At 38.1% G+C, this 13033-nt stretch overlaps 1 protein-coding gene and 1 non-coding gene across 2 annotated transcripts in view; both read left to right on the top strand.

Annotated features, from left to right (window-relative positions):
• The window catches only part of SIM1 (SIM bHLH transcription factor 1), a 70947-nt gene that overhangs the window by 29146 nt on the left and 28768 nt on the right, over positions 1 to 13033 (top strand). The window contains 1 exon segment of the mRNA XM_043592006.1: positions 11295 to 11463. Within this exon segment, the coding sequence (XP_043447941.1) occupies positions 11295 to 11463 (169 nt within the window).
• Positions 8670 to 8773, top strand: LOC122490663. The gene has a single exon (XR_006299206.1). It is a non-coding gene; the product is annotated as a U6 spliceosomal RNA (small nuclear RNA).

Here is a 13033-nt window from a genome sequence, read left to right as displayed (position 1 = left end):
TGACATTGGTGTCCAAATATACGATGGGAAAAGAGCAGCTTTTTTCCCCCCAAAAAAACTAACCAAATGCAACACAGGGTTTTTCATTTTAATTTTTATAAGCTGTTAAGAGACTAATAGTGTTGAAAGTCATAGCATTTCTATTAGCTGTTGAAATCTTACTATAGACCTGACAAAGTGAAGCATGTGTTGTACTGGATTTGGGTAATGGAATCCTGCAGGGTCCCAGCTCAGGAATGCTGGAAGGATGAAGCCCACAAAGCAGAGGGCAGAGTGCATGTCCGTTTCATTCCTCCAATTAGAGTAGTTAAAGAAATAACAAAATGCAGGGTAGCATTTTATTGTGAGGGATAATTGAAAATCAGGGGGGAAATATTTAGATACGCTACATGGTGTTTTACATTATAATCTCTTTTCTATTTGTGTCTCTTCCCAATGGACTCAATAGGACCTCCATTATAAACAAATCTCTATCATTAGAATTAGCTTAATTTCTGTTGCTATACTTAAGAGGATAGTAAGAGATGTTGTAGAGTGTAGTCCTCTCTTCAGCAAATGGGATGGTTTTTGCATTCACCCAGAGAGTATTTCCCCAGTGCCTACTGGGTGCCAGGGTCTATAGGAGGGTTAATGGTGTTACCAAGACAGACAAGGTCCCTACTCTCATGGAGGGTAAATTTTAGTGCGAGGAAATAAACATTACTTATAAACAAATAAATATGTCATACAATGTCAGGAACTGAAAGGAAGAAATCAAGCAGGACAAAGAGATGGGAGTGGTCAGGGAGGGCCTCTCTGAAGTCTCCTGAATGAAGGGAGGGAGGCAGCCATGCTGAGACCTACAAGGAGAGCATTCTCAGCAGTGGGGAGCAAATGCAAAAGCCCCGAGGTAGAAACCAGCTTGGTAAGTAAGTTGATGAACAAGAAGGTCACTGTCACTGCAGCAGAGAGAAGGGGTGAGGGAGAGCACAAGAAGCTGATGCTAGAATAGGCAGGGTCAGACCATGCTGGGTCTTGAAGGTTTTGGGAAGTCACTCGAGTTTTGAGCAGAGGCATGGCATGAACTGCTTTAAGCTATGAAATGGTCATCTGGATGGGGTAGAAAATAGGCTTTGGGAAGGGTAGAGGGTAGAGGCAGGGAGACCAGTTAGAAAATGATTACAATAGCCTAGGTGAGGGAAGATGATGGCTTAAAGACAGAGGTAGGGATGAAGGGTCAGATTCAGGATGTGTTGAGGGTAGACAGCTGGAGTTTGCAGATGGATTGGATATGAGCTGTGAAAAAATGAGGAGTCAAGGACAGCATCTGAGTTTTTAGCCTGAGTAATTTGGGTGAATGGTGGGAAGGAGCAGATTCATAGGCAGGAGCAACAATCAAGGGTTGTGTGTGGGGATGTTTAGTTTGAGATGCCTGTCATTCATTTGAGTGGAAATGTCAGGCAGGTAATTAAATCTGGGTGTCATGGAGTGGGGAGGTCTGGGCTGGAGATTGGGGGTCATCAATATGGAATTTAAAGCCAGCAGAGTGCATGAGATCCCTTGAGAGTGAGCAATGACTGAGATGCAGCCTGTAGACTAAGCCCTGTAGCTCTCCAGTGTTATGGGATCTGCGGGAACAGGCAGTGTCCCCAAAGAGGCTGAAAGGAAGTGAACAGGGATCAGCATGAGAATAGTTTGGTGAGATATGCAGTAAGGCTGTACCCTGGGGAAAGTGTGAAGTTTGTCTTTGGAACATCCCCTCCCTTTTCAATGGCAATCCATCTTGTCTATGGTACCCTTTCACCTGATATCTTTAGTTTTTCTTATCCAGAATAACAACTGCTCTGGTTTTCAAAGTATGGCCCCTTGACTGGCAGCATCAGCAACCCCCAGGAGCTTGTTAAAAATGCAAATTGTGGTCTGTACCCTAGAATTACAAATGAGAACTTCTAAGGGGTGGGGCCCAGCAAGCTGCATTTTAACAAACTCTTCAGGGGCTTCTAAGACACGTTGAAGTTTGAGAACCATGGCTCTAGGGAAAGGAGCTGAAAAAACTGAATCAATGAAAAATAAGGATGAGGCTTACTCCGCTAACCTTTTCTGAGCCATCTGGCTAAAGCCTAAGAAATAAATATCTAACAGTAGATTTTAAGCATAAACCAGTAGACCATTCTTGAGACATCTTTGTGGGGACCAAGGAAACCTCTCAAGCCACAAGTCATAAATTCAGGCAGCTGCCTATTGTATCTTTGGTAATGAACTCTACTGATAACTATATATTCTGTGTAGTATTATGCAAGCTCTCTGACTCCAAATATGAAGGCAATGAAAATTTTGGCATTTTGGTGGGCAATCCAAAATCTCTAATGATAAATCACAACTTATTTTAAAATGTTTAAAGTTGTTGAAACACAACTTATCTACCAGACAATTTTAAATAATGCCTCAATAGCAAAACAAATAATAATAATAATAATAATAATAATAATAGCAGAATGTCTGTTGAATTGTGAATTTTTATTCATAAAATACATCTCAAATTTATTTTAGCCATTTAAATAATGGAGTTTAATGTATATTTAGTCAAGCATTACAGTAGTAAGGGCTTAGGGAGATTAGAAATAAATGAATCCAATTAAAGAACACGTCTGTGAGATTTGATATGTCATAGGTATGAATGAACTGTTTGCACAGTAACTGTAAAGAAACCGTTAATGATTAACTATCTAGAAGAGGTTTAATCAAGAATAAATGCTATAGGACATATTTAAAAATATTTAAGTTAAACAAATGGAGATTTGTGCCCTTGAAAACATCGTGCCATGCCATCATTTTTGCTGTGTTTTTTCCTAGAGAGTTCAAAGCCTGAGGTTCTACTTTTCTATTATCTGCAGGAATGCCAGTGCCTTTGTGTTGTGTAGAAAAGGGCAGAGCTCTCAAAGGTGCCATGAGGTGTGGCCTTGCGGGGTCTCCCCACTGTATGTGGGAGAGGTTTGGGGACACTTTGGTCTTGAGTACAGAATGCAAATTTCCCAGTGTTGTGGGGAGATTATTTCTTTGTGATGACAAGTATTTTTTCTGTTCCAGGAGTTTGTAAGCAGTTGAGAATAGGAGGTGTGTTCTTCTTACCTTCTCTGCCAGTGGCTAGTTTTAGGGTTTAGGAATCAGTTTTGTATGGGTCTAAAGAACTGAGTGAGAAAGCTATTCCTGTGAAAACAGAACCTTAACCAAATATAAGGTGTTAGATAATGGGTTCCCCCATCACTTATCTACCTTAGGTATTTAAAGAATTCTAAGGGGAACATATATTTGAAAAACAGCAGTTTAATAAAATGACAGTGAAGATTAGGGGGATGGACACAGAGGGTGGGGAGGTGAGAAGGAAAAGAGAGGCCAGAATAGCATGTATGAATTTTATTTTCTATTTGCCTCTTTTTCCCCCCCTAGAAGTGCATTGAATTAGCAGTCTTGACTGTGGAAAAGGAGACTGGCATTTTAAAAATTTATGCCTTTGGTGAAAGAGGCAGCACATTCTGCATTGATTTGTTCAGATCTAACTTTTGAAGACCGATACCTCCCTAACCACCCCCCACCCCACCAACCTCAAGAAAATAAGAAACAAAAAAGCTATAAGATCAGTAGCATTTGGAACCTAGATCTGTGGGATTTACAAATACACCTAAAATTTAGTAGCTATAGATATAGAATGAATTTTGGAGCATAAGAAATTAAGTTTTTCAGAACAAAAGATGTAGTCCCGAAAGTAGGGTTACTCCATTTAAACAGTGACAAATATGTCATCTATAACTCGCAGGAAACTAAGCCATTGTTAGAAACTACATGGCAAGACTCTTTTTTTTCAATTGTAAGTAATAATTTAAGTTATATTATTCAAAGAAGGAAACAAAGTCATATAGTTCACATGAAAGCCTTCAGAGACAGATAATTCTGTAAGGTAGGAAGGGTGGAAAATAGATTAGAAAGTAAGTGAAATATATAGGCACCAAGAGAGCATATGGACATTTGGACATTTAAAAATTATAAATGGTGTTCATGAGAAGTTGAACCTATGGGAAAAGAAGTTTAGTGGTGTTCTCTCTTCTGTAATTTAATAATATTCATAGAGAAGACACCCTGAAAACATAAGGCAGAGAAACTGGGAGCCATTTCAGTTGGAGGTGAGAATACCTGAATTTTGCTCCAATTAGAGTTTCTTTTTCAAGAAATATTTTTCTGATTATAAAAGTCATACATGTTTATTATAGAAAAAATTAACAATATACAGAGGTATAAAGAGAAGATAAAGAACATGTTTAATCTATTTTCCAGATATTCACTATTGACATTTTAATTTTTTGCCTCCCACTACATGTATATGCATATACAGTACATATTAATTTAAAGAGATAATTTTTCATTTTATCAATAGTGTTTTTCACATCACTAGAGTAAAAAAAGTTAATGATTACCTAATATTTTATCACATGGGTACACCATAATTAAGTAATGGTTCTATTGTTGGTTTTTATTTGCTTACTTACAATTAAATGTAAGAAATTATGCTAAGTACCCTTGTGTATAGACTTTTGATACTTATCTCTGATTATTTTCATTAGATCTATTCCTAGAAGTGGAATTACTGGATTTAAGGAATGAACATTCTTAAGACTCTTGATAAACACTGCTAGTTTACTCTCTTATCATTGGTATGTAAGAATGCCCATTTATTTCAACTTGTCTTCATTGAGATTTTTTTGTCATTATAATAAAATCTTTGTTGATTTGAAAGACAAAAGTGACAAAAAGAATCTGATAGAAACCTTAATTCGTATAGGTTATTACTAGTGAGGCTAAACCTTTAAAAATTGTTTCTCAGCAATTTGTGCATTGTTTACATCCTTTTTATATTTTTCTATTTCAGAGATACTGTATTTATTATCGCTTTGTAGAAGTTCTTTCTCTGGGGGTTTAAAGCACTATTCCTCCTCGCTCTTTCAATACAGTTGCAACAGTTTCAAATAAATGGTTGAGGATAAAATTAATTTAGTATTCCAGTTTGTTTAAGAATCACATATGCCATGCCTGAATTGTAACTTTACAAAAAATAAGTGCATTTTATTAATATACATAACACTAAAACAATAACATATTAATATAACACTAAAACAATAACATGATTTGTTTCTTTAATTTAGGATCTCACAGAATATCAGAATGATCATTATTAATTATAATCTGGGAATGTAAGAATCCCTCCCATAAACTTGCTTACTTAGTAGGTATTTTTTTCTTATTTATGTAGAGAGGTTTGCTAGTTTTTTGAATTTTTGGTCATTTGTATTTGAGATGAATAAAAATTTATTGCAGTGAGAATTATTTTGTTAATCATTTGCAAGTGAGAATCTATTCTCTATAAGATATGGTGCTAGACAGTAAGTAGAGACTATCAAAAGAGAAGGTATTAAGGAGATTGTTGTCAAATACACCATTCACACTGTGTGACAGGAACTTAGGTGTGTTACATGAATGTTAGAGGCAGTGGACAGTGTAGGAACTGAGAGGAGGGAGCAGGAAATCACTGTGGCCTGTGTGGGTAAAGAAGCAAAGTCAGATGCATGTTGTGGCAGGTCTGGACTTAGCTATATTTCAACATGTGTCATGGGTTTGTAGACAGGTATTTCACAATCCCTATCATGCAGATGGTTGACTTTGCTGCATCTTACCAAAATATTACAGTTTTTTACTGTATTGCTTTTTTTTTTGTTTGGTTATTGTTTGCCTATTGTTTTTGGTTGTTTACCTATTGTTTAGACCTTCGTCTTTGCTTCTTGAAATCACAATGTGATGGTAAACTTTGTGCCTAAGCCATCCCTTACCCTTGTGGTGCCATCCACTCCATAGCATGTTGGATGAGACCTACAAAATAGAGGAGAAAGATATTTCTAGGCAGAGGCAGTGTTTATGTAAAACCAAAGACTTTTTGGGAACTACTAAAATCACCAAAGCAAATGGAGAAAACCACAAGGAGCAAACACAAATCCACTTATTAGTATGAGACTATTATATTTCCAAGGGTGCCTTAGCCTAATTTCCCAGCAGATGTCTTAGTTTGTGAGCCTCTCACAGTATGGAATCCTCCTTATCAGCTATCTCTGCTGGGCTCCATGGGAGCCTGAAAATGAAACATAAACTAGGTCTCTCTGCTGCAGAGGTTTACCTAGTGGCCTGGTGGTAACTCTGCCAGAATATAAAGAAGGTCATGCACTTCGTGTGACAGTGATTCTAGAATCCAATTAAAAAGTTTAGTATAAGACGCAGTCGTTCCTACTTAATCCGATCACAGTTTAATGCAATCCTCTGCTTATTGCAGTCAGCGCCTTTGGAGCCAAATCAATTGCATGTCTTTGTTTCCACGTTTTCCTTGGTAATTTGATCACCTACAGCTGTTTGTTTTTTTTTTTTTAAAGCTCAATTGGGAAATCTGGCAATGTCTTTTAAGAATTGCCACATAACATAAAACCAATAGAGAAACTTCAGAATGACCAGTTTAAAAAACTGACGTGACAGAAGCAAAACTTCAGTTGTCTAAAATAGAAGTGCAATAGGATATGGCAGAGTCGAAGAAGAAAAGTTCTTGCAGGGAATCTTGACTCAACATCAAGTGATAAAATACTGTTGATTGTTTATCTGTATAATTATTCCAACTCACCTGAAGGTTGTATGTATGGTTGTGCTGCTGTTGGCATCATGAGGACACCAGTCTTCCAGTCAAAATGATAGAAATCATATTAATGCATTTCTCTGAAGCTAAAAGTACCTGTTAGTGATATAAATACCTTTTATTTGTTTTGCAAGGGCATCACCCTGAGCTTCCCATATGGCAAGTTGGCATTTACCTCATGAGTGATCATGGCATATTGCTGAAGGAAAGGCTGAGAAGGCCAATGGTGCAAAAATGGCCCCTTTTATTCTATTGGAATTTGAGTAACTCCAAATATGTACATGACTATTATAAAGTTTAGAGTAGACTCAGATGGTTAATTCTGCAAATTGAATGATTTCTGACTGTCCATAATGGAATAAGAGGATTACTTTGGTCTGTGCAAATACGAGTGAGATTGACAAGCTGCAAGTCCTAGTGATTGCAAATTACCTATTTCACATGGCTTTCAGAGCCGAGGTACCTGAGGATGTCTGCAGTTCTAGTACAAGTCATTCAAGGGGGGAAAAATCCAAACAAATGTAAATTGATATCAATAGCCATTTTGAAAAATATGCCAAAGGGCATATGCCACAGTTCCTCTTTTTGATATGCCAGTCGTATCTGGGAGAACAGAGTGAGCTGCCCTAGTGAGGGTAACCTGTGGAGTCCTGAACGTGGTCTGTGTGGCACTTTTCAGGAAAGCTTTAGAAGTAGAGCAGGGCTGTGTCCTGTCCTTCCTTTACTAAAGTCAGCTAAGTCAAATTCCTCACTGTATTCATTCAGAGTCTAAGTGCTGGGCACCCAGGCGCCCAAGTATTTCATTTTGTCCCCCTCCACAGGGAAACATCAAACAGCTTTACTAGACATATACCTAACTTTAGAGGATGGGTGTGTGTGTGATACCAGAATGTGCCTCACTTTGGGGGAAGGGAGGGCATGTCTGAGTTTGGAGGAGGGAAATGGAACTCATAATGTGATTCCCATCAGCATCTAGACCTTTAATCTATACAAATGAAATAGTATAATAGAATTCTAAAAGTAAAACAAATGCTTTGTTCTTAGTGAATCTGCCATTCAGAGCTGCTCTTGGCACCACATCAACTGTACTTGAAATGTCTTTAAGTGGGTTTTTTTTTTTGTGCTTTTCATCTTAACCCATCTTTCAAGTTGTTAGAGGAATAGGAAGGCTGAGCTCCTCTCAGAGTGTCGGGTCTGTACTGTTCCAAGGTCTCTATTTGCTTACTTAGCAATGAAGAGCTCATCTTAATAAGTATTTTGGCCACACTGCATTAGAGTTTAGAGACTAAGAAGGAACAGAGTGCATTAAAATGAGTTAGAGGTAGAAAGGAAAGAAATACAACATAAGGAAATGTTTGTAATGAAATGTATTACAGTTGCTACCAAAGTGAAACTACTGTCTTGGAGAAATCAGGTGCCAAAAAAGTGCCACAAACTGTGGAGGTGAAGAAATAATACTTAGTATTAATTGAACATTTACCAAGTTCTAGGCACTGTGCTATGAATTTCTCACATAATATTTTTCTGAACCTTAGCACATCCACATGAGTTATAAAGAGGAAAAAGAGGTCTCGATGGGTTGTTACACAGTAAGTGGCTCAAATTGTGATCTACCTGACCTCATGATCTTTTGCTAAGTTCTGGTGGATTCTTTGTGATCTTTTTAGATGTGTATCAAAATATTATTTTTTTTATCAAGAGTATAACTCTTTTTATATTTATTAGCATTTTCATGTGAATATGTAGAAATTCAAATCATTTGTTGGTTTTAAATCTTTATTTAAGCCTCTTTGGAGTATTTCTATCATTGGGAACTATGCAAAAAGTTTGGAAAGACTTCTTCAGTAGTTGAGATGCATACTTTGGGAGTCTGATGGTATACAAGAGAAAAATGGAGGAATCCTAGTTTGCTCTCTGCTTCTTGACATGAAGTCCCTGTGCTGAAATGTTGCATTCAAAATGAGTTTTAGTGCTTGCTTCGGCAGCACATATACTAAAATAGGAAGGCTACAGAGATCAGCATGTTCCCTGTGCAAGGATGACACAGAAATTCATGAAGCATTCCATATTAAAAAAAAGAATGAGTTTTAAAAATTATTTGGCCATATTTTCAGGGGTGCAATGTTTTTGTCTAAAGTAAGTCTAAGTAAGTCCTGTTGGGCAGGGACTGAATGGATATTCTGCTACCAAGTGCCCATATGACACAGGAGATACCCAAGAATGGAGGCTGTCAGAGCCCACCTTGCTCACTGTCACATGCACATGATCTCAGGGCAGGTGGGTCAGGGGGCTCACGGCCTAAAGGGGTCTTTTCCATCAGAGAAATACTTCTAGGCTGCTGGTTATTAGCAGTCATTGAGGAAAACAGTCCTTTCTGATTTGTGTCTTTGTCTTCTTCCTCTTCCAAATGTGTGAAATATTGTGCAAATCGCCATTGGAATATAACAAAATATCTTTTGACTCTTGCCCTCTAGGAACTTGGAACCCCTAGGAAAGACTAGACACTGTCACTTGAAAAATAAGGTTGGAAGACGAAAAAAAGAGTTTCTGGTCCCCTCCCTGTTTCCCTCAGGAAGTGGCCCTGGTGTCTTCTTCACGAGCACAGCAACTTAGTCCTTCTGTTCATTGATGTCTCCCCAGGGCCTCCACAGAGACACTCAGTACTGAAGGAATGAATGAGGTTAGAGGCGAGTAGGATTTAAAATAGTTCTTTTTAAGAGGAGTTCTATAGGTATGTGTTGAAAGAGCAGGGGAGAAAAGTATAAGGTCAGTTTGGGGAGAACTATTTTGAGTGAAGTGAAAGGCCATTGAAGGAAAATTTTCAGATACTGTCAGAAAAATAGGTGGGAGCCACATGTTGGAGAGCATTGAATTTCTGACCAAGGAGTGCCCAGAATCTGTGCTGTGTGTTTTCCTTAGGGGGTGATTAGAGTAGGAAAGTAGACCATCAGTATGATTCAACTTCCCAAGCTTGGAAGGCAAATTGCATGCCCATCTTCTAAATTTTTGCTGCTTATGCAGGATATATATATATTTTTTTACTTGCACTGAGTTGATGGACTATTTGATATGAAGTCATTGTAATTTGCTGACATATACCACTACACTGTAGTTTGTGGCCATGATATTATTGAACCTGTTTTAGCTGATTTCTATCCCCTGTCACTTGAGGGACTCCTTGCCTGAATTATCCTTTTGCCTTTGCCTGATCTCTTTGTAGAAGAACAAACAGGGAAAAGGAAGAGAAGATAAATGAATGGTTGCTGATCTATGGAAATCTACCAATCACTTTAACATATCTAAATTTATTAGTTTATTACATTTAATATACATATCTTAATCCAAAGGGTATTAAAAATGCATGTAAATTTTTTAAAAAGGTGAACCCATTAGAGAAAAGGAAAAATAAAATAAGAAAAATAAAGGAAGCCAGTGGTGTTTGCTGCACAGAACACCTGCCACGAGGACTGGTACAGTTGTTAGAGGTGGTTACAAATCGGATTTGGGACTCAGAGCCTTTTGACTTCCAGTGGAAAGAGGGAAACATGGTGAGTTAGATGATTCACGGTGTTTGTGAGATAAAAAGAAATCAATTACCCAGGAGCAGCCCAGCTAGTTCTGGAACCTGAGAGAAAATTCTCCCACGAGTCCTCATAAAGAAGACTATGAAACATTTTTCTTTTTGGCTGCCAGTGGGAAGGGTTGATACCCTCTTATGAAAATGGAGGAGTCAGACAACATTCTCTGCTGCCTGGAAGCAGGCTGAGATGGTAGCTAGGCAGGGCCAAGCTGTCATCTTCAGCCCCTAAATACCTCAAGCAATACCTTTATAATGAACTCTCTAAGATATACTCTTTATCCCCTTCCTATCACAGCCTTCAGTTATTATGTTTAATATTTGTTTACTGTTTCTTCTTCCAAATAGTTTGTAATCTGCAGAAAGGCAGGGACTCTAGGCATCTTATTTATCTTTCATTTCCACATAGCACAAAACCTGGCATATATTAAGAGCTTCGTAGATATATATTGAAGATGGAGTGGAAAGAACTGGTGCTTAAAAGAGATTTTTTAACTACTTACAAGCCTGGTCTCACTGGTTTTCTAGCTATAAAAATATTAGGAATGTTTACCAGAATGATTGATCTTGAAACAGCTGATGTTCTTCTTGCCAGTAATCAGATAGGATCAGTTTACCAGACAACTCAGTTATCTGCTGAGTTCACCCTACACAGAAAATGTTGAGAGTAGAGTTTATAATCTGTACCTCACGGATGAGGACACAAAAGCTCAGAGAAGTTGAATTACAGATTTATTTTCTACTTATAAAAATAATCCAAAATGTATTTTAAAATCAAGACAATTTCATGAGCATATTGTATCACTTGGCTGTGGTACGTGGGGCAGCTACATCCCTACCCGTTAGTTAAATGTTAGGCATTTCTAAAATAATCGAGGTGTTTGTGGCAACCAGTTATATGGCTAACTTTTGCTCGCTTCCCTTTTCAAATATGGATTACTGCCATTCCTGGTGAGAGAACACATGTATCCATTTCCTGTGGTGGCAGATTAAGGGCTGTGTCCTCTCACCCTGCAGGGACACGGAATACAAAGGTTTGCAGCTCTCCTTGGATCAGATCTCAGCCTCTAAACCAGCCTTCTCCTACACCAGCAGCTCCACTCCTACCGTGACTGACAACAGGAAGGGGGTCAAGTCCAGGCTCTCCGGCTCAAAGTCAAAATCCAGGACTTCCCCATATCCTCAGGTCGGTGCACTGCCATTTTGCAACTTTCTTTTTTTTGTAACTTGGTTTGGTCTTGAAGTTGGGAAAGTATTAAAATGGTTTGGAATTAATTATCTGGTTGTAATAAATTTAAAACTTTATATATCTGGAAAACTTTTCTAAAACTATCTTCTTCCTTCTCTTCTTCCTTTAAAATAGGTATGCTAGTAAAAATTTGAAATGATCTTGTGATTAACTGGTTTTATATGAAGATCATGAGAGACTCAGTTGTAGTCGGAACCATAACTGTTATTTCAAGGAGATTTATCCTCAAAATTTCCCCTCAAGCAAAATATGGAAAACTAGAGCTTGACATAGTCAAATCGATTTTTAGGACAGGGACTGAAGTAGAAGGAAATTAAGAGGTGGAGGCAAAGAATCAAGGATGCATTTCACCATGAGATTTGAGCACAGGAGAACTATTTTGGGAAATAGTCTACCAGATGGGGGTAAGGGTAGGAAAAGAAACTCTCCTCTCATCTGTACAAGGTGATGAGCAGATAAGACCCAGAGGAGGTATTCCAGAAACAATGCAAGGTATAAAGATGAGTCTGTATTCTTGGAAGGAAAAAATTATTTTTCTGATCAGTCCCTGAGATGTAGAAACTAGACAGTCTCAAGATATATGCACAACTCTCTTCTGGCCTGAAAGAAGTAGGACAGAACTGGGGATCCCCTACTGCCAGGACCCTGTGACCATCTCACCTCCTCTGTCCCAGGCTCTGTGCTGTCAGTTCAGAGCCTGACATGGCACTCAAACTCATGAACCATGAGATCATGACCTGAGTGAAGTCAGACATTTAACCAACTGAGCCACCCAGGCGCCACTTACCTCTTTCCTGTTCTCTGTGGTGCCACATCGCTGGAGTAACTCGGGAGATAATTGCTGGGCTTATATAAAGCTAAACTGGATTTTGAGTCATTTTGTCAAAGTGGTCTTTATCATTTATGTTTTAAATGTATTTTTTTAAGCAAAAAATGACTAGTGGTTACAGAAACTGTTATTTCCTTACTTATCAGAGCTCTATTATTCTGTTGATTTCTACAAATACATATACTATTTGAGAAAATGTCATTCATTGAACTAATGCTCACTAAGAAGCTACTATTTGCTAGATTATTTTAGCAGCTTGGTATATAAAGATGAGAAGATCATGAGCCCCAAGAGACTTATGTCACACAGTTTAAAATCTCTCACAGAAGCCAGATCTCTTCATTCTGACAAAAGGGAGAAAGTAGGTATGTGATGCCCAGACAGTTTTCAGTGTGCACCCTCTGTTATGAGGACTGAGCACTTTATGTAAAAAGTACGTTTTAGTTAAAGTCACTGTGGAGGAGGAGTTGCTTCTTTTTGTTAAACATCTCAGAAGGTTTTCTTATTACAATCTTGTACCTCGGGGAAAAAAGTTTCACTGTCTCTTTTTACTACTTGGAAGAATGGATTATGCCTTTGGGTAATTCCATCCCTAAATATACAGGAGTGCTGAACACACAGAGGAAAGAGAAATTTAAATTAGGAAATGCTAAGTTAAGAAGGAATTTATCCATTTTT

The sequence above is a fragment of the Prionailurus bengalensis genome, chromosome B2 (genome assembly GCF_016509475.1).
Source record: "Prionailurus bengalensis isolate Pbe53 chromosome B2, Fcat_Pben_1.1_paternal_pri, whole genome shotgun sequence".
NCBI classification, from domain to species: Eukaryota; Metazoa; Chordata; class Mammalia; order Carnivora; family Felidae; genus Prionailurus; species Prionailurus bengalensis.
Note: the sequence above shows the minus strand (reverse complement) of the source record. Positions and strands in the feature narration are given on the sequence as shown.